This window comes from Leucoraja erinacea, chromosome 28, assembly GCF_028641065.1.
Source record: "Leucoraja erinacea ecotype New England chromosome 28, Leri_hhj_1, whole genome shotgun sequence".
In the NCBI taxonomy this organism is placed as follows: Eukaryota; Metazoa; Chordata; class Chondrichthyes; order Rajiformes; family Rajidae; genus Leucoraja; species Leucoraja erinaceus.
In genome coordinates this window covers 12,571,243-12,593,028 of record NC_073404.1, presented here as the reverse complement: position 1 = coordinate 12,593,028, position 21,786 = coordinate 12,571,243, and the positions used below count along the sequence as shown (strand labels likewise).

The 21,786-nt window shown below is 49.8% G+C and overlaps 1 protein-coding gene across 2 annotated transcripts in view; it reads right to left on the bottom strand.

Moving 5' to 3' along the window:
- Window positions 1-6,925: 6,925 nt before the first annotated feature.
- LOC129710610 (Na(+)/citrate cotransporter-like) overlaps window positions 6,926-21,786 on the bottom strand; it is a 43,612-nt gene continuing 28,751 nt past the window's right edge. For both annotated transcript variants that reach the window (XM_055657744.1, XM_055657745.1), the window contains exons 8-12: window positions 19,786-19,901; window positions 19,120-19,250; window positions 16,320-16,481; window positions 13,155-13,292; window positions 6,926-10,208 (exon numbers count right to left, since the gene is read on the bottom strand). In XM_055657744.1, the coding sequence (XP_055513719.1) occupies window positions 10,080-10,208; window positions 13,155-13,292; window positions 16,320-16,481; window positions 19,120-19,250; window positions 19,786-19,901 (676 nt within the window). In that variant the 3' untranslated portion in view covers window positions 6,926-10,079. The remainder of the gene's footprint in view (window positions 10,209-13,154; window positions 13,293-16,319; window positions 16,482-19,119; window positions 19,251-19,785; window positions 19,902-21,786) is intronic.

Below are 21,786 nucleotides of genomic sequence, written 5' to 3'. Positions count from 1 at the left end.
CCCCCCCCGATCACTCACCCCGGCTCACTCCCCCCCGGCTCACTACCCCGGGAACAGTCTCTCTCTCCGTCTCCACCCCTCTCCCGCCGGCTTAACCCGCCTCGCCCGACCCGTCTCACCACCCCCTCTCTCCCCCTATCCCCGGCTCACCCCGTCCCGCCCCTGGGAACAAGCCTCTCCCCCCGGGCTCACACCCCCTCCTCTCCCCCCGGTAACAGTCGCTCCCTCCGGCTCACCCCTCTCGCCCCAGCCCACCCCCACCTCCCGCGGCTCAGCCCCTCTCCCACCGCCTCAGCCCCGCTCCTCGCCGACCGAGCAACCCACTCCGTGCCGAGACACCGCTGAAATGAACCGGCCGTGGGCGGGATATCCCTCGACAGCCCGAACCCCGCCTCTCCAACCCGACTCCCAGCCATCTGCCCCTCATCTTACTCCCTCCTCCCCTCCCGCCTCTTCTTCCTCCCTCCCTCTCCTCATCTGCCTCCTCTCCCTCTCCTATTCCCCATTCCCCACCCCTTCTCCAACCCTTCTCCTTCTCCACCCTCCTCTTTAATCCCCGTTTACCTCTCCTCTCCTCCCCTGAAAGGCCACGTTAAATGACATTTAAACCCATTATACAGACGCAGCTGGGAATATACTACTAAACTAATGCAAGGCGGTTGTATTCCAACTTTGTAAACCCTTGGACTGGCCCCAGCTGGTGAAATATGTGTGGTTCCGGTCTGTGCAAGCCAAGAAGGCGAAGGTTGTGCTGTAGAGGGTGCAGGGAAGATTCGCGGACACGTTGCTTGGAACACAGGAGATCAGTAATGAGGGGAGGCAGGAGAGACTGGGTCTGAACTCCCTGGGGCAAAGGTTAAGATGGGTTATGAGTAAGTTGTCTAAAATGAAGAGGGGGTTGACAGGGTGAACTGTAGGAAACTTTTCCGCATATCAGATCCCCATATGAAACTAGTATGTGTAGGAAAGAACTGCAGTTGCTGGTTTAAACCGAAGAGAGGCACAGAAAGCTGTCTGGAGAGAAGGAAGATGTGACGTTTCGGGTCAAGACTGAGTGTCAGGGGAAAGGGAAACGAGAGATATAGACGATGATATAGTGAGAAATAGAACACATTTATCTCTAGAGTGGCGAGTCAGCGGTGCCTCAGTAATAATATCCTCGGCCTGTTGTGGATAACCTGTCAATTATCTGCAGCTTTATAAAACGTTGGTTCGTCCACATTGGAGTATTGTGTGCCGAACTGGCCACTCATTACTGGAAGGACGTGGAGAATTTAAAGAAGGTGCTGCAGATGTTTACCAGAATGCTGCCTGCGTTAGAGGATATTAACTGTCAGGAGTGGTTGGAGAAACGGGAGTGTGGAGAGGGAGGGAGGTAGGGAGGGGGTTGGTTAAAGGGGAGATGATAGTGACCCCCTTTACCCAGAGAGTGATGGGTATCTGGGACATACTTGGATGCAGAGTATTGAAAACGTTGAAGTGTGTGGGTGAATACTTGAGTCGCCCAGGCTTGGAAATGGATGTCAGGTGCTGGAGGATGAGATTAATACAGATGGGTGTCAGCATGGGCTGAATGGCCTGTTTCCACACCGTATGATTCTGTGACTCTACATCCACCAGACACGCCAACTCTGTGCTTGTTTCCAACTCCTAATGGCAATGGCCGGTACAAAGTCCCTCTGGGTTTGATGGGACAATTGAGGGAGATGGTTTCCCTGTTGAGGATCTCTCGAACCAGGGCCAACAGAATAAGGCATCAACCACAGAACCGAGATGAGGAGAAATCTCTTTATCCAAAGGGTTTTGAATCTTTCAAAATTCTCCACCCAAGAGGCTGAGTGGCTGCGTGTACTCCACGCAGGGGTGTTCAAAGGGAGGCGGGGTACCGAGGCAAAAGATCAGCTGTGATGTTATTGAAAGGCAGGGGAGGTGGGAGTAGACAACCCGTGCTCGTTCATTCTCTTGAAGCTCCCTGCCCTGGTGTGTAGAAGCTGCAACAGGGAGAGACTGCCAACCGTGGTGTGAACCGTGCCTTGTACCCGGCTGTCTCTGTCCCGTGTACCAGTCTCCCCTCTGTAAACAATGTCACCCACAGGCAGCACCTGGGGAGGGATACACCCTGCAATAAAGTCTGGTGGCTCCACGATCGGCCTCTGCAGCCGGCTCAAGACCCACAGACAGGACAATCACACTGGACTTCGAGTGATTGCTGGTGATGGTGTGTGTGTGCGGACGCGTGTCTCTGAGAGTGTGTATATAATTAAGCACCAATCCACTCCCTGGTTCAGGGTAGTTGAGTCTGCGGTGGCTCAGCCTCAGTAATGACAGGCTGCAATAACCTCCGCCCGACTCTGTCAGCGCGCCTGTGGGTTACCTGTGGATTGCTGTTCCTCACACTGACACCTGGTGCTTCAAGCCTGTTACCTGCACGGGCTGCACCCACTCCACTGCTGTCTGTGTGTGTGACTTCTTATAAATTGCCTCACCACAAGCGGGTGTGGGAGGCAAAGCCAGCAATTGGCATCCATCCCCAATTGCCCCTGAGGCGGGGGATGGAGAGTAACCTTCCTGTAATATGTGCGATGAAGCAGATCACGGAGTGACGTGGGAGAGGCAGTTTCAGGACAGACCCAGTGACGATGAAAGGGCCAGTGATATACAAATGCTCCCCGACTTACGTAAAGGATTCCGTCCCGCGGAGGTCAGATGTGACTAAGTTGGAAATGGAAGTGCTATTGCGCAAGCGTAAATTTAATCAAGAGTCATGAGAGTCACGTTATAATGAAGTGTATTGGTAGATCAGGAATTCATCTCAAGTATATGAGGTCTGCTAACGACAGGGAATAAGCTGCTCCCACATGGGGTGGTGCGTGCTTTAAAGCTTTCGCATCCAGGGCCGGACTTAGGAGGTGCGGAGCCCAATTGGGAATAATTTTGGTGAGCCCCAGGTTCCCAGCCTGATTGGATGGGAGGAGACCGATTTGTTGATTGGTCTGGGATTTTAAAGGAAGCTGGTCGGTGATTGGTCACAATGCCCCTCGGGAACGGTGTCTGATTGGCCGCTGAGTGACCAGCGCATTATGTGATTTGACACTATGCCATTGGAGACAGCGGCTGATTGGACGGGAGGAGACCGATTTGTTGATTGGACAGGAATTTTAAGGGAAGCTGGTCGGCGATTGGACGCAACCCCCTTAGAGACTGCGGTTGATTGGCCACCAAATAATCGGGCACAAAAAATTGACGTAAGAAAACGAAAAAATCGGAATTCCGATTTAAATCTAATATAAGGTACATAGGATGGGTATAAATTAATTTTAGACAACAGATTAAAAAAAATAATCTAACCCCACTAATTCACTCAAGGTGTATTATGATGTGTTATACAGGTTGAAGTGTACAGCAAAACTTGCACTTCGTTGTCTCTGTACTGTACACTGACAATGACAATTAAAATTGAATCTGAATCTGAACTTCCAGAGTGATCTATCGTGTTGTTTCTTCAACGGACCACATATTTATTTTAAGAGCAAAGCATAAAGTGCTGAAGAACTCAGCAGGTCAGACTGGATCTATGGAGGGTCCGAAGAAGGGTCTCGACACAAAACGTCACCTATTCCTTCTCTCCAGAGATGCTGCCTGACTTGCTGAGTTACCCCAGCATTTTATGTCTATGTATGGAGGGAATGGCTTGGCGACGTTTAGGGTCGGTCCCTTCTTCATGTATTTTTTAAGAGGTTGGGAAAGTTTGAAGATTTCACATATTTAAATATGTTGTTACGAATATAACTAGTAGTGTGGGAGAAAATTCCATGAGCCATAATTGCCACATACACACCCAAAAATAGAAATGTGGAAAGTTACAGTGTGTAAAAAAAATAGATATTAATTGAATCATTTCATTTTTTTTTTTTTTTACAGTCTCCTTGTACCAAACAAACGGCAAATTCAACATTCTATATTTTGAAAATGGGCCATGCAAAAAGTAGTACGTTTTCTAGAAAGGCTTAACCTAAAATAAATGATCGGAAGGGTGTGATTTTCAGTCGGGATGTCTGTATCATTCAGTCAGTGAGCTCGCGGCCCGGAGCCCTTCTCTATTACCCCTCTACATAAAAACAAAGTGTCAATGCCTCTTCAAGGTCTACTAATCTACCCGTAGCTTCAGTTGTATTTACAGCTGAAGGGATTTAGTGCTGGGCAACGCTATGAATTTATATGAATTTTTAAAATGCGATACGTTGAAAAGCTACGACAACGTGATAAGTAACTCTAAATAAAACTGAATCAAATAAAGGCAAACAGAAGAACTAACCTTGAAGGAGAGAGAGAAAACAATACATAAACTTTAAAAAAAATTCATATAATATCCCTAAATGACGGGTACAAATTACTAAATAACGTGAAGGACAAAAATGCTGGAGAAACTCAGCGAGTGAGATGCTGCCTCACCCGCTGAATTTCTCCAGCATTTTTGTCTACATTCGATTGTTCCAGCATTTGCAGTTCCTACTTAAAATAACGTGGGTGAATGACTGTGCCTGCGCAGAAGAAGCCCGTGCTCGCGGTCCGGAGCCCTTAATGACAGACAGTAACTTTCAAGAAATTCTGCCGTGAATTTTATTCAAAGGAATGCTGTGTCATTAATACTTGGTCAAAACACAATTATATTGGATGCAGATCGATGTATTGGTGACACATTGTATAATTACGTGTTTAAGAAGGAACTGCAGATGCTGGAAAATCGAAGGTACACAAAAATGCTGGAGAAACTCAGCGAGTGCAGCAGCATCTATGGGGCGAAGGATTAACTACTGGCTGTTAACAAGTGCTAACAGTGGCAGTTAACAAATCGTTTTCGTCTCAGTTGAACCAAGTGATAAACGACTCCAATCTTTCTGCAGTACCCTTTAAACCCGAGCTGGAAACTGAAAAGTAGGGGAACGCTATCCCCTGCACCCCCCCCCCCCCCCCCCCCCCCCCCCCCCCCCATTTCCATCACTGGTGTGGATGACAGTATGGAGAGTTAATCGCGGGGATGTGTTGTTGTGAGGAATTTCACCTGTCGGGGTCGCTGCTGAGGGGATAGAGTGTGTTACCCTGCAGCCCAGCGCGCGACCCATTGGGAGCAATTGGTCCAATTGGCTAAAGGCCGGCCCTGTTCGCATCTTCTGCCTGATGGAAGAGGGAAGAATAGTAAATGACCAGGGTGTCAATGCCTTGATTTAGTTGGCTGCTTTCCTGAGGCAATGTAGACAGAATCGATGGTGGAAGAGGCTGGTTTGTGTAATGGATTCTGCCACCTCTACAACTCTACACATTTCTTGCATTCTTGGGCAGTGATGCATTCTGATAGAATGCTTTCTATTGGGCATCTGTAGAAATAGAATTTTGCTTTTTAATTTCAGTAACACATCATGGAAACAAGCCCATTGGTCCACTGAGCCCACGCCGAACATCGATCACCTATTCATACTGGTTCTATGTTATCTCACATCCTTATCCACTCCCTACGCACTAGGGGCAATTTCCAGAGGCCAATTGACCAAAAACCCGAATGTCTTTGGGACATGAGAGTTAAGCACAGCACCAGGAGGAAACCCATGCGGTCACAGGGAGAAGGGCAAATTCCACACAGTCAACACCCGACAGCAGAATTGAACCAGGGTCTCTAGCGCTGTGAGACAGCAGCTCTACCAGCTGCACAATTTTGTGGCCTAAATTGGTGAAGGTCATTGGAGACATGTTGAATTACCTTAGCTTTCTGATGAAGCAGATGCTTTTTTGGTTGCAGTGTTAATGAAGTTGGATTTGCTTAGTGGTGGACCCTGCAACTTTCTCTCTCAGCCTTTGATTTTCATTGGTGTTTGGGAAACCAGCAGATTACATGCTGATCTGGGCTTTGGGGCTGATGAATGTAAGACAACCCCACCCAACGTAACCCAACACCAAAAAACCCAACGCAACCAACACAACCCAACCCCAATCCACTCCCAACCCCAAATCAAACATAGACGTCCCGCCAACCCATCCCAACCATAACCAACCCTAACAACTGAAACCCAACTCCAAATCATCCCCACTACAAACTCATCCCAACCTAACACTAACCACAACCCCACCTCAATCCTCCAATCCAAACTCATCCCAACCCAACCACACCGTTGTCATCCCAACCAACCCTCAACCCCAGTCCAATCCAACACAACCTAACCCCACTGAAACCCAACTCCACTCACACCAACCTTGACCCAGCCCCAACCCTAACCCCAATACAACCCATCCCGACCCTAACAACAACCCAACCCCAACCACAACCCAACTGCAACCCAACCAACCCTTTCACAATCCAAGCCCCAACTAATCCAACACGGAAGCCTAACCCAACCAAACTCCACTGAAACCCAACCCTACCCACACCAACCGAAAACCAGCCCCAAACCTATCCCAATCCGAGCCCCACCCAATCCAACACCGCCCAACCCAACTACAACCCCAAAACATCCCCAACCCAAACCAGCACCAACCCCAACACATCCCACCCCACACACAACACAGCCCCAACACAAACCGAAACCAACTGCAAACACATCCCCAAACCAACCCAAACCCAGCCCCACAACACAACCACAACCCAACCAACACAGCCCCAACACAACCCCATTCCAGCATCAACACAACCACAACCCAGGGACAACCCTAACACAACCCAACCGCACCCTAACCACAACCCAGCCCCAACACAATCCCAATCCAGCCCCAACACAACCCTAACCACAACCCAGCCTCAATACAAACCAACCCCCACAAACCATCACTCAACCCTAACCTAATCACCACCATGCAACCAACGCAACCCAAACATGACCCAACTCAACCAACCCAACCCATTTAAACACCTTGATTAGTACGTGTGTCAGGTGTTATGGGGATAACGCAGGAGAATGGGGTTTGGAGGGAGTGATAGATCAGCCATGAATGGCCTAGTTCAACTCATATCACTTATGATCTTATGAACATCCATCCCAATTAAACCTAACCTCATAATCCAATCCATTCCACTCAACCCAGGGCAACTCAATTCATTCCAACTTAAGATAGATATAAAAAGTTGTAGTAACTCAGCAGGTCAGACGGGAATTCCATCTCTCCAGAGATGCTGTCTGTCCCACTGAGTTACTTCAGCTTTTAGTGTCTATCTTGGTTTAAACCAGCATCTGCAGTTGCTTCCTACACACTCAGTACAACTTAATCCAACATAAACCAACTCCCATAGTGGAGACACAAGGAACTGCACAAGATGGAATCTTGAGCAAAACACAAAGTGCTGGAGGAACTCCGCAGGCCAGACAGCATCTGTGGATGGAAGTAGATAATGTTTCAGGTGGGGACTCTTCTTCACATTGATGAATGGTCCCAATTCTCCAATTGGAAACAGACCCTTCAGCCCACAAGTCCATACTAACCATCATTCGCAGCTCTATGTTATCCCATTTTGTGCATCCATTCCTGATAACAAGGAGCAATTTATGGAGAACAACCCGCACCTCTTTGGGATGTGGGAGGAAATCCATGCAGTCACAGGGAGGAAGTGACAACTCCACACAGTCAGTGCCCGGGGTCAGGATCGAACCGGTGTACCAGGCGCTGTGAGGGAACAAGTCTACCAGCCGTGCCACAGTGCCATCTTGTGGAGACAGAGTTCCTCCAATGGTTTGTGAGTTGCCCCATTCCCTCCACTGGGTGCAGCAGCTGCAGTGTGCACGGGCTACAGCAGGCACTGCAGTTACTCACACGCAAACCGCTTTGACAGGCTTCCCTAAGGGCCGGTGCCTTGGCCTGGTGGAGGAGCATTAGTGCGTCTCATGTCATGTTGGCCTTCAGAACAGGAGGAGTTGAGTATAGGAGCAAAGAGGTCCTGCTGCAGTCGTACAGGGCCCTGGTGAGACCACAGCTGGAGTATTGTGTGCAGTTTTGGCCTCCAAATTTGAGGAAAGACATTCTTGCCATTGAGAGAGTGCAGTGTAGGTTCACAAGGTTAATGCCCAGGATAGTGGGACTGTCATATGTTGAAAGAGTGGAGCGACTGAGCTTTACACTGGAATTTAGACGGATGAGAGGCGATGTCATGGAAACATAGAAGATTATTAAGGGATTGGACACGCTAGAGGCAGGAAACATGTTCACGATGTTGGGTGAACCCAGAACCAGCGGCACCAGTTTAAGAATAAGGGTTAGGCCATTTAGAACGGAGATGATGAAATAAATTTTCACCCAGAGTTGTAAATCTGTGGAATTCTCTGCCTCGGAAGGCAGTGGAGGCCGATTCTCTGGATGCTTTCAAAAGAGTTAGATAGAGCTCTTAAAGAAAGCAGAGTAAAGGGATATGAGGTACGGCGTACTGATTGTGGATAATCAGCCATGATCACAGTGAATGGCAGTGCTGGCTCGAAGGTCCAAATGGCCTACTCCTGCATCTACTGTCTATTGTCCGTGATCCTGTTTCCATGTGGTATCCTTCAATTAATTATAGCAGACCTGGACACTTGGTAAACAACCCTTGGCTTGTTTTCAGACCTGCTGCAGACAACGTCTGTCTGAGGATTGGTCTTGTGCGTGTGACAAGCGCTCGACCTGGGGGAGCTCAGTCTCTACCCTTCAGCACAGTGACGGATGAGGATGGGAGAGTTCGCCAACAACCCCCCAGAGATTGACTGCACTTCCCCCTCAGGGGGGGCTGAGCGCAGGGTAAACGAGCAGCAATGGGCTTTGGGGGACTGACTGTACACATAAAGAACCACTGGCAGAGCGACAGCACGGATTCAGGCTGGTCAGCCCACGCTGCCCATCGATCACTCTGGGGGCGGCTGGGGGTAGAGTTGCTGCCGTACACCGTAGGACACCCAGGTCCAATCCTGGCCACGCGTGCTGCCAATACACTTCTCCCTGTGATCGTGTGGGTTTTCTCCGAATTTTTCGGTTTCCTCCCACGCTCCAAAGAGGTACAGGTTTGGAGGTTAATTGGCCTGGTACAAATGTAAATTGCCCCTGGTGTGTGTAGGATAATGTTAGTGTGCAGGAATCGCTAGTCGGTGCGGACTCGGTGGGCATGTTTCCGCGCTGTGTCTCTAAAACTAAAACCATTCACCAATCCTAATTCATACCGTTTAAAAAAATTCTCCCCACATTCCCATCATCTCATTGTAACTGTCGACTCTTTGCATACTTTGTGCATGCTTTGCAAAACAAAGAATTTCACTGACCTGTCACATGATGGTAACATTTCATTCAATCATTCAATCTCCTGCCAAATTCCATCCATCACCCACACTAAGGGCTATCCACAGCCGACAGCTAACCCACCGACCATCGATCATCCCATTCACACTACTCCTGTGTGAACCCACTTTCCCATCCACTCCCTACACACGAGGGACAATTTAAAGAGGACAATTAAGCTACAAACCTTTGCCTCCGCTCCCTACACGATTTACAGAGGGCCAATTAACCTATAAGTCCGCAAGTCTTTGGGATGTGGGAAGAAATTGGAGCACCCGGGGGAAATACAGAGGGTCACAGGGAGAACATGCAAACTCCACACAGACAGTTTATGAGGTCAGAATCGAACCAGAGTCACTGGTGCTGTGAGGCACACTGCATGGGTTTCGTCCGGGTGCTCAGGTTTCTTCCCACATTCCAAAGACGTGTGGGTATGTATGTTAATTGGCCCTCTATAAATTGTGTGAGTACATGGAGGCACAAGTGGTTTAACTAAATGGATGATCGATGGTCAGCAGGGGCTGGGTAGGCTGAAGGGCCTGCCTCTATGCTGTATCATTCAATGAATCACGGCTGTGTGAAATGCAGCGAGAGGATTGCAGGCTGACAGACATGCCCGGGTGCACTAACTTTGTTTTATTCATGTAAATTCAAGCACTGACAGTGAGTCGAGACACCCCACACCAACCACCATCCACACGCTCCACGTAGCCTTGTCCCCGGGCCTCCCGCCATTAACCAGACTGTCGGAAGCAACTGGCGGGTAGTGACGTCCACGGCAGCCGTCTCCCTGCTGCCGGTCACGCGAAGTTAGTGACGTTGGCCCAAGCAGGGAATGTGTCGAGATGGAACATGAGACGGCCCCAGGTGTTGATGGCCACGGTGACCGACACCACACTGACCAGGTTGAGAACAAACCCCGCCTTGACCTGAACAAAGGTAAATACTCGTTAACATCTGCCCTCCCTAGGGCTAAAGATATCCTGGTTGGGTTGCTCCTAGGCCTGGCCAAGCTGGCCATCAGCGAGTCATGGCTTCAGGCAGAAGAGAGCTCTGCCTGAGCCCGGCTGCGTGCCCTTTTTCCAGGTTTATGTCCGCGCCCGGGTGGTATTAGAAAGGGAATGTGCGCTGTCCACGGGTACCCTGGGGGATTTCCTGGACCGCAGGGAGGTGGAATATATCCTTTACATGGATTGTAATACATTTGTTTAGGAATGTGACATTTAAGAATATTTGTTTTAGATAATTGGGTAATTTTATATTATGGTGGTGGGTTTATTTGATATTGTTTTGTATTGTTTATATAATTAAAACTCTGATCTCGACCACTTCCTGTTTGCACTGCATATTGATTTTAGAAAAAACGCTACCATTTACAGCTGTGATTTTTGGCCATCTTACTCAGAGCTGCGCAGGACAAGAGGATTTTTCCCATCGATGAAAAATAAAAGACTTTTTAATGTTTAAAAAATGGTGAGATTCTCTCTCCTGTCAATGCCATGAAGGCCATGCCCCTTCTGGTGGGAGAGGGGAGGGACTATAAAACCCGGAAGTGTGGACGTGCCTCAGTTCTCTGCAAGATGGGGGAGGGAGAGGTCACAGCTCTCTGTCTGAGCTGTGAATAATATGGAAGTAAGTAAATAACTTTATTGGCCAAGTATTCACATACAAGGAATTTGTCTTGGTGCTCCACCCACAAGTCCACACACGTCTACTAAACTGTGAGTGGTTTTACTGACCTGTCAGTACCATAATGTGATTTGAAAATGTAGTTTGAAAATGCAATTGTGTTTTTTGGTTTGAAAATGCAAAAGCTGTTTTTGGTTTGAAAATGCAAAAGCTGTTTTTTGCCTTATTGAAACGCAGGTGGTGACTTATTGAAAAGCAGGTGTTGCCTTTTTGAAAAGCGGTCTTGAATCTGGTGGCTTTGCACCTGTTTGAAGTGGCATGAAACTGCACTTGAGTTTGGTGGCCTTGCACCCTGCCTGAAGTGGCATGAAACTGCACTTGAGTTTGGTGGCCTTGCACCCTGCCTGAAGTGGCATGAAACTGCACTTGAGTTTGGTGGCCTTGCACCCTGCCTGAAGTGGCATGAAACTGCACTTGAGTTTGGTGGCCTTGCACCCTGCCTGAAGTGGCATTTCAAGGAATAGCCTTGAGTCAACTGCCAGCCCGCCAGCCATGAGTGAATGAGCTGCCAGCACATATTTAAAGTTTTAAAAACAGTCTGAAAACTCACCCATTTTGGAAAAAAAACCCCGAGTAACGTCACAATGCGCTTGTAAGGCAGGACGGGACACACCGAGAGGACATTTCAGTGATTGTGTGGTGGTGGTTGCCAGTGCCCGATGCCCGGTGGGGAGGGTGGTGCTGGAGCGCCGAGCCTGGGGCTGAAAATAAAGCCGTGACCGGGGCCGAAAATAAAGCCGCCACTGGAACCAAGGACGAGCCTGGGTCTGTGGTCAGGGACGAGCCCGGAGATGAAGTCGCACTATAACCCAGATGGCGGCCGAGCTGACGGCTGGAGTCCACAGCCAGGGCCGGGCTGAGTACAAGAACCAGACCGACTTCCAGGCCCTGGCGCTGCTCTACGACTTGGGTAGGTCCTGGGGCAGGGAATGGGAGGATGATGAGGGAAATGAGGAGGGAGATAGGGTGGGGAGTGGGGTGGTAGAGGGAGATGGGGGTAGAGTGTGGAGGAGGGAGATGGGGAGCGGTGGAGGAGGGAGATGGAGATGCCGCTCGCTATCTACTCTCACTCTCTCCCTCTTTACCCCCTCCCTCTATACCCCCTCCCTCTCTACCCCACTCCCTCCCCACGCCCCTCCCTCTCCTTCTCAACCCTCCCTCCCCCCCACTCTATCCCCTCCTGTTCCCTCTTACCCCCTCCCTCCCTCCCTCTAACCCCATTCCTCTTTGCCCTCTCCGCCTCCCTCTACCCCACCCCCTCCCTCTACCCTCCCTCTCGCTCTACCCTCCCTCTCCCTCTACCCTCCCTCTCCCTCTCCCACTTTATCCCCTCCCTCTACCCCCCTTCCATCTCTACCCCCCTTCCATCTCTACCCCCCTCCCTCTCTACCCCCCTCCCTCTCTACCCCCCTCCCTCTCTAGGGATTGAAGAGGGAGGGTGAAAAGGAGGAGGAGGGACTGTTGGGGGATGAGGTGAAATGAACCTCATTTATTCTATTGGTTATTGGGATCTGGACCAGCGTTTATTGCCCATCCTGTGCTGCCCCTTGAAATGGTGGGGGAAACACCCAAAGGGAACCCACATGGTCTCAGGCAGAACATGCAAACTCCACGCGGACAGTTCATGAACAAACACAGGTCTCTGATGCTGTGAAGTCCTATGTTGGACTATAACATAGTTAGAATTAAGCCATTTGTCCCATCGAGTCTGCTCCACTATTCGATCATGGCTGATCTATTTCTCCCTCTCAACCCCATTTTCCCACCTTCTCCCTGTGATGTTTGAGGTTCTAACTCATCATGTTCTAAGGAGTGTAAGGAGGGGTATCCTGCCAACCCACTACCCCCTTCCCCTCCTACCACACCACACTCTCTCACCGCTCCTCCCACTCCCAACACCCCACTCCTCCAACAGCCCCTTCTCCTCCCACCACATTTCCACTGACTGCCCTCCTGCTACCACCATTCATTCCCCACCCACTGCCCTTGCCCTCGCACCATCTCTCCCCCCCATTGCCCCCCATTTCTCACTGCCCCAGCAGCGCCCCCCCCCCCCACTCCGACTGTCTCTCCCACTCCTCCCCTCCAACTGCCCCTCCCCATCCCCCTCCCACCACCCTTCTCCCTCCCACCTCCCCCCTCCCCCCGCACCACCCACCACCCCCCCCCCCCTCCCCCACGCTCACCATGTCGGTCACCCGGAGGTGGCCGTAGGAGAAGACGATGGCGTTTGGCGGAGTGGCCACTGGCAACATGAAGGCGAAGGAGGTGCAGAGAGTACCTGGGATCATGACGTAGAGAGGGTTCAACTTGATCAAGACGGCCTGCCAGGGGGAGCACAGCTTAGAACATAGAACAGTACAGCACAGGAACAGGCCCTTCGGCGAACATGATGTCAAGTTAAACTAATCTCTGCCTTGCCTCCCTATCCCTCCATTCCCAGCATACCATGTGCCTATCCAAGTCTGAAGAAGAGTCTCGACTCGAGATGTCACCATTCCTTCACTCAAGAGATGCTGCCTGTCCCGCTGAGATATTCCAGCATTTTGTGTCTTAGTTCTTAAACCCCACAATCGTATCTGCCTCCACTACCTCCCCTGGCAGCGCGTTCCAGGCACACATCACCCTTAGGATAAAAAACCTGCCCGCGCATCTCATTTAAACTTTACCCCTCTCACCTTAATGTTGTTGCCTTTAGTCCTTGACATTTCCATACTGGGATAAAGGTTCTGATTGTCTACCCTATCTACACCTCATAATTATCAGGTCCCCCCTCCAATGTTCCAGGTGACAAGCAGGATAATTTTTTCACTGAGAGTGGTGGGGAAATGTAATGAGTTGCCAGAGGAGATAGATCGAAGAACATAATTTAAAAGACAATTGGACAGGTATATGGATAGGAAAGGTTTAGAAGGATACTAGACTAAGTTGGACCCGTTGGGTCCCAGCATCACACGGGAGGCTGGTCACCAACGCAATATTCCACCTCTCCACCAATTCCAATATTGCACGCCAGTGGGGGAGCTGTCTGTTGCGCTAGTATGGGTGTTGCGGGCCAAAGGTACTGGTTTCCAGAGGGCTAGTATAGACATTGTGGGCTGAATGAATTCTTGGGCTGGCATCCAACTGTGGCAACGATTTTAAAAGCCAAGCCAAGGTAAACAATTGGACTGCAGCCACCTGACAACCAAAATTCATTTTGTGAACACAAACTTTTTAAAAAAGGCGAGGCAAACAATTGAGCTGTAGCTGATGAAGCCGAATTTTAGTTAAAAATATAAGAAGATATTAAATTGGCTTCTGGGCTAGCTTACAGCTTATATTTAGTCTCAAATTAGGCTTGCCTCAGGTTGCGGTGTGTGAGATAATAAATACTATAACATTGTCTCCCAAGTGACAAGCAGAGAAGGAGCTAGAGTCATCTCTTTGAAGTAAGATGTCGTAAACCAAGTGTCCTGTTTATGAGGGAGGAGGTGACGAGAGAGGAGAAGCTAGACTGATCTAAGGGATTGTGACAAAATGCCTTTGATGTGATGCCTTTTCCTGTACCTCTGACCATGACTAATGTCTGTGGAATGTGCTAAGGTGACAAAGAAACACTATATAATGCGATGTAATTCTGTTGTTCAGAGAGGTGGATGAGGACGGTGAAGTGTCTGTAATTGCTCACTTGACTGGAGTTCTCCCTCCCTTCCATCGGCTGATAATAAGTAAAGTTTTGAACTGGTCTACCAAACAGTTTGTGTGGTGTCTGTTTATTAAGAAGCGAACCTGTTTAGTAGTTATAAAAGTAACTTTTTCATAGCCACCTGACAACCAAAATTAATTTTATGAATACAAACTTGTTAAAAAAAAGGCGAAGCAAACAACTGGGCTGCAGCCACCTGACAACCAAAATTCATTTTGTGAACACAAACTTGTTAAAAAGGCGAGGCAAACAATTGGGCAGCAGCCACTTTACAGCCACATCGAGGGGACTCACCGTGGAGTGTAGACGTGCGTTCAGTGTTATTCGCAGCTCAGAGAGCCGTGACCCTCTCGCTTCCTGGGTCTGGCAGAGACTGAGTGAGGAACTACACTTCTGGGTTTTATAGTCCCTCCCCCATGCCGCCAGCGGGGGCAGCAGAGAGAATGGCAAATTTAAAAAAACATTAATATCTCTCTGATTTTTCATCGATGTGAAACATCCTCCGGTTCCGGAAGGCGAAGGGGGGTTCTAAGTGAGGTGGCCAAAAATGACGGCCGTAGGTGGCAGCGTTCTCTCGGAAATCTCAGCACAGTGGGCCAAAAGCAGTCAAGATCAGACTTTTAGTAATATAGATAAGCCAAATATGGGTAAATGGGACGAGCCGTGGTATTTACTTGGCAGGTCGGGCAGCATCTGTGATGGGAGAAGTGGTAAGTGATTCGTGGCTCTCACCCCCGGATCCTGTATCTTGTAGATAATGGAAGGGCTTTGAGAATGTTGCCTACATTCTCAAAGCCCTTCCATTATCTACAAGATACAGGATCCGGGGATGAGAGACACAAATCACTTACCACTTCTCCCTTCACAGATGCTGCCCGACCTGCCAAGTATATACCACGGGGTTAGGTTAAGTTAAGCACAGAATTCCCAACCTCTAGCACAGAGGTGCAGCAGGTAGAGATGCTACCTCACAGTCCCAGAGAACTGGGTTTTATCCTGACCTTGGGTGCTGTCTGTGTGCAATGTGCATGTTTTACCTATGACGGCGTGGGTTTTATCCGGGTGCTCCGGTTACCTCCCACATTCCAAAGACATGCAGGTTTATAGGTTTAATGTCCTCTGTAAATTGTCCCAGGTGTGTAGAGAGTGGATGTAAAAGTTGGATAGAACTAGTGTAAAATGGTGATCAATGGTCGGCGTGTTCTCCAGAGATGCTGCCCGATCCACTAGGTTCCTCCAGCACTTTGTGTCTATCTTTGGTATAAACCAGCATCTGCAGTTCTTTGCTTCTGCAAACTGTAGAAACTCAGCGGATCAGGCAGCATCTGTGGTGGGAATGCACAGAAGATGTTTTGGGTCGGGACCATTCTTCAGATGAAGAAGTCTGAGTCTGAATTTGAAGAAGGGTCCCGAACTGTAACATCTGCTTGTCGTTCGCTCCACAGATGGTGCCTGACCCTCTGAGTTCCTCAGCACTTTGTGTTTTGCTGTAGACTCCAGCACCTGCGGTTCCTCATGTCTGCTCACTGTAATTATACAAGTGATAATAAACTTCACCTGAGCACCCTGCCCAAGGTGAGCGTGAGGAACTGATCGCCACCTTCCCGTCGCACCTCTCGTGTCGGGAACGACTGCCTGTGGTGGAGGGGGAGGTGCAACGTACCATGGAGGCCAGGATGGGCAGGAAGAGGCTGGCAGTGGCCACGTTACTGGAGCACTCGGTAAAGCTGGCAATGAGCATGCAGAGCAGGGCAACGATGACCCACGGCGGCAGGTTCTTCAACGGCAGCAGCTGTCTGCCCAGCCACAAGGACAAGCCCGATGCCTGGGGAGGAAGTGGCAGGGATTCAGTCAGTTGGCAGTTCATAAGTTGTAGGGGAATTATAGGCCATTCGTAGTTAGATACATAGAAATATAGAAAATAGGTGCAGGAGGAGGCCATTCGGCCCTTCGAGCCAGCACTGCCATTCATTGTGATCATGGCTGATCGTGCCCTATCAATAACCCGTGCCTGCCTTCTCCTCATATCCCTTGACTCCACTAGCCCCTAGAGCTCTATCTAACTCTCTCTTAAATCCATCCAGTGACTTGGCCTCCACTGCCCTCTGTGGCAGGGAATTCCATCAATTCACAACTCTCTGGGTGAAAAAGTTTTTTTCTCACCTCAGTCTTAAATGACCTCCCCTTTATTCTAAGACTGTGGCCCCTGCTTCTGGACTCGCCCCACATTGGGAACATTTTTCCTGCATTCAGCTTGTCCAGTCCTTTTATAATTTTATATGTTTCTATAAGATACCCACTCATCCTTCTAAACTCCAGTGAATACAAGCCTAGTCTTTTCAATCAAGTCAAGTCAAGTTTATTTGTCACATACACATACGAGATGTGCAGTGAAATCTTTCCTCATATGACAGTCCCGCCATCCCAGGGATCAATCTCGTGAACCTACGCTGCACTGCCTCAATCACAAGGATGTCCTTCCTCAAATTAGGAGACCAAAACTGTACACAATACTCTAGATGTGATCTCACCAGAGCCCTTTCCAACTGCAGAAGAACCTCTTTACTCCTATACTGAAATCCTCTTGTTATAGGGGAAGTATAGGCTAACTCTACTCTGCCATTCAATCGTGGCTGATCTATCTTTCCCTCACAACCCCAATGAATGATACTTTATTGTCACAAATCTGAGGAAGGACATTATTGCCATCTGAGCAAGGACACTATTGCCATAGAGCCAGGGCCGAGTCGGCTCACCAGACTGATTCCTGGGATGTCAGGACTGTCTTATGAAGAAAGATCGGATAGACTTGGTTTATACTCTCTAGAATTTAGAAGAGCTTTGAGAGGAATCGTGGGGAATCTTATAGAAACTTACAAAATTCTTAAGGGGTTGGACAGGCTAGATGCAGGAAGATTGTTCCCGATGTTAGGGAAGTCCAGGACAAGGGGTCACAGCTTAAGGATAGGGGGAACGGCCCCCGAAATCCTTTAAAACCGAGATGAGAAGAACTTTTTCACACAGAGAGTGGTGAATCTCTGGAACTCTCTGCCACAGAGGGTAGTTGAGGCCAGTACATTGGCTATATTTAAGAGGGAGTTAGATGTGGCCCTTGTGGCTAAGGGGATCAGGGGGTATGGAGAGAAGGCAGGTACGGGATACTGAGTTGGATGATCAGCCATGATCATATTGAATGGCGGTGCAGGCTCGAAGGGCCGAATGGCCTACTCCTGCACCTAATTTCTATGTTTCTACGTCACATGTTTATACAGTTCATACTTAGTTTTTAGTTTAGTTTAGAGATACAGTACAGAACAGGCTTTTCAGCCACCGAGTCTGCACTGACCAGCAGGGGCGAAAATTGCTATCAAAACATGGGGGGCGGTCACAATTTCTTGATCCCCGCATGCGCGTGCGCTCACGCACACACACATGCACGGGCGCAAGGCTTTGGCTGTGGGCCCTGTGGACAATAACAGCGGGAGCTGACCTGGTTGGTGACCTACTCCGAACTGCAGCAACAGCAGCTTCGTCCGCCCCGAATCGTGGGGCTATACTCGGCCTGTTCGCGAGGCCTTTCATCGCCCAGCGCGGTTTAACATCAGCTGCGGGATCTTCCATCGCCTGGCGGGGCTTCAACATCGGGAACCTCGATTGCCTTGATGTAGCAATTTGACCGCGGGACGATGGAAGATGCCGCGGCTGATTTTAAGCCACACCGGGCGATGAACGGCCCCGCGAACGGGCCTATGCAAGCTCCGCTCTACGATCTTTGCTCCACCAGGACGTCTCCCTCCTCCAATCACTGCGCTCTATCCTCAGTCCCACCCCCCTCCCTCCACCAATCATCGCGCTGAATCATCATGTGTCCCTCCTGTGTCTGTCTGAGCCAGAGCTCCCATCCCCAGCCACGTCCACCCCTCCCAACCTGGCCTCTACACCCCTGATTTTTGCCCCATCCTGTCTCCAACCCTGACCTTTGACCCACCCCATCTGCCCATGAACTTTGCCCCACCCATTTCAAGAGCATTGGTGAGAGAGGCAAAGTTTAAAGGAGATGTTCAGGGCAATTTTTTTACACAGTGGTGGGTGCCTGGATCACACTGCCAGGGGTGGGGATGGAAGTAGAAATGATTGTGCAAGAGAGAAATAAACAAAGTGCAGAATTATAGTGCGGCAGGGAAAGTGTAGATTAAAAAAATGCAAGGGCTGCAACAAGGTAGATTGGAAGATCGGGAACATATCCTTAGCGTATGAGACGTCTGTAAAGTAGTCTGATAACATTGGGGAAGAAGCTGTTCCTAAAACTGGTGGTACGTGCTTTCAAGTTTTTATATCATCTGCCCAAAGGGAGATGGGTGAAGAGGGAATGACCTCTGAATTCCTGAAGCTTGTGAAACCGATGGTGAGAGGGCGCGAGTGTGTGATCGCTGGGACCGGCAGTGTCTAGTTGTCAGTGTTACCTCACATCCTTTGGCCAGGGCAAAGCCTCCTCCCAGCAGCAGCACCACATTCCAGGGCAGCTTCCGCTGGACCTCTTTCCATTCCAACAGTCGGCCAGAGCGGTGATCCTTCCGCTCCCTGGAGTCAATGCCTGTGTAGGAAGGAAGGACAGCATGGCCAATGTATTAGTGGCAGGGCAGAGGTGGTGGGATTGGGATTGTGAGCAAGGGTTCTTGTCTGAGTGACGTTACCCTCATGGTACAGAAGTGTCTACCCAAAGCCGTAAAATGTCCTCTTCCCAGATATTCCCAATTTCCTTACGCATAACACTGGTCTCTGGCACTGTGAGGCAGTGGCTCTACCAGCTGCACCACTGTACTGCCTCAATATGTGGATAGGAAGGATTGAGAGGGCTATGGCCAAATGAAGGCAATGGACCCAGTCCAGGATGCCAATTTGGTCAGCATGGACAATGTGGGCTGAAGGGCCTGTTTCCGTTCTGTACAGCTCGATGACTCTGTGATGGAGGTCAGCGGGCGGAGTGAGGCCACTCTACCTGAAGCCACAACTCACTATGGGACAACCGGGAATAGTGGACCTCTGGACAGTGTCCTGAGAACACTGGGCCCCTGGATGGACAATAGGCCCTTGAACACTGGGAAGAGAGACACCTGGCAGACACCTACCTGGCTCAGCCTCCACTGTCCTCTTCCAGGCCCAGCCCTTGAGCCGTGGCCTTTGAGACGGCATTATAAACATGAGGAACGTGATGAACATCACCACTGTGGCGTCAGTGACATACCTGAAATAAACAGAGGTCGGTTAGTGTGCAGCTGACAGGACATGTCCAGGCCACCAGAGGCAGGGTGGGCACCACAGAAGTGGTGGGCACAGAGATGCTGCCTGACCCACTAAGTTACACCAGCTTGTTGTGTCTAAACTTTGGTATAAACTAGCATCTGTAGTTCATTTTTATGACACAAGTTTAATCCGAGCAAGTGTCCGATGTTGCACTTTGGGTGTCGAATGTAAGGGGGAAGTGTCCAGTTAACTGCAAGATCTTTAACAGCACCATTGGTGGATTGATCTCGAGGTTCAAGTCTACAGATCCCTATAAGTAGCAACACAGGAGATCGCGATAAAGAAGGTGTACGGTATGCTTGCCTTCATTGGTCGGGCCATTGAGTGAGGAAGTCATGTTACAGCTGTATAGGACTTTAATGAGGCTGCATGTGGAGTATTGTATGCAGTTCTGGTTGCCCCATTACAGGAAGGATGTGGAGGCTTTGAAGAGGGAGCTGACAAGGTTTACCAGAATGCTGCCTGTATTAGAGGGTACCAGCTCTAAGCAGAGCTGGACAAACTTCGTTAAAGAAAATTGTTTTCTCCGAGGTGCTAGAGATTGATGGGGGTTCTGACAGAGGTTTATAACATTACGAGAGACAAAGACCAGGTAGTTGTTAGAACCTTTTCCCCAGGCTGGAAATGTAAGAGACTAGAGGGCATGGCTTTAACATTAGAGGGGCAAAGCTTAAAAAAGATTGCAGGGCAAGTATATTCACTTGGAGGGTGGTGGGTGCTTGGAACACACTGCCAGGGGTGGTGGTGGAGGCAGATATCATAGTGACATTAAGGCTTTAGACTTTAGTGATACAGTCTGGAAACAGGCCCTTCAGCCCATCGAGTCTATGCTGATGGAAGACGGAGGGAGGGGGAAGGAAGTAGAGAGGCAGGGAGGGAGAGGGAGACAGAAGGAAAGAGAGGGAAGGGGGTGGGAGAGGGAAGGGTGGGAAAGGGTAGGGAGGGGAGCAGGAGGATAGGAAGCGAGGTTGGGAGGGACCCTGTCCTTGCTCTGTAAACGCTGCCTGACCTGCTGAGTGTCCTCCGTATCTCCCGCTCTGCCCAGGGTGTGGTTGCCCGGTGTGATGGAGACTGGGAGCTAACCAAGGGTTATGAGGCGGGACAGGGAGAGCCTGGGAATGAAGCGGTGCTGAGCACAGGCACGGTCCCACAACTTTCACTTTGTAACTTCAGTCATTTCTTTTGGGATCCAGGAGCGGGGGATAAGGCTGGACTTTACCCCCCCCCCCCCCCCCCCCCCACCACACCCCTTATCTGCCACCGTCACCCACCCCCCTCGCCTGATCACCTCATCTCCTGATCCCCCACCCCCTGTGTGTATGTGTGTGTGTATGTATATGTATGTGTGTGTATACGTTTGTGTGGGCGTGTGTGTCTGAACAGGTGTGTGAGCGTGTGTGTTTGTGTGGGCGTGTGCGTATTTGTATGGCGGTGTGTGTGTGTCAGCATGCGTGTGTGTGCCTGTTGGCGTGTGTGTTGGCGTGTGTGTGTGGGCGTGTGTGTGTGGGCGTGTGTGTGTGTGGACGTGTTTGTGTCTGTGCGTGTGTGTTTGGGCGTGTGTGTGAGCATGTATGGACTTTCAGAAGGCTTTCGACAAGGTCCCACATAAGAGATTAGTTTGCAAACTTAAAGCACATGGTATTGGGGGTTCAGTATTGATGTGGATAGAGAACTGGCTGGCAGACAGGAAGCAAAGAGTAGGAATAAATGGGACCTTTTCACAATGGCACGCAGTGACTAGTGGGGTACCGCAAGGCTCGGTGCAGGGACCCCAGCTATTTACAATATATATTAATGATTTGGACGAGGGAATTGAATGCAACATC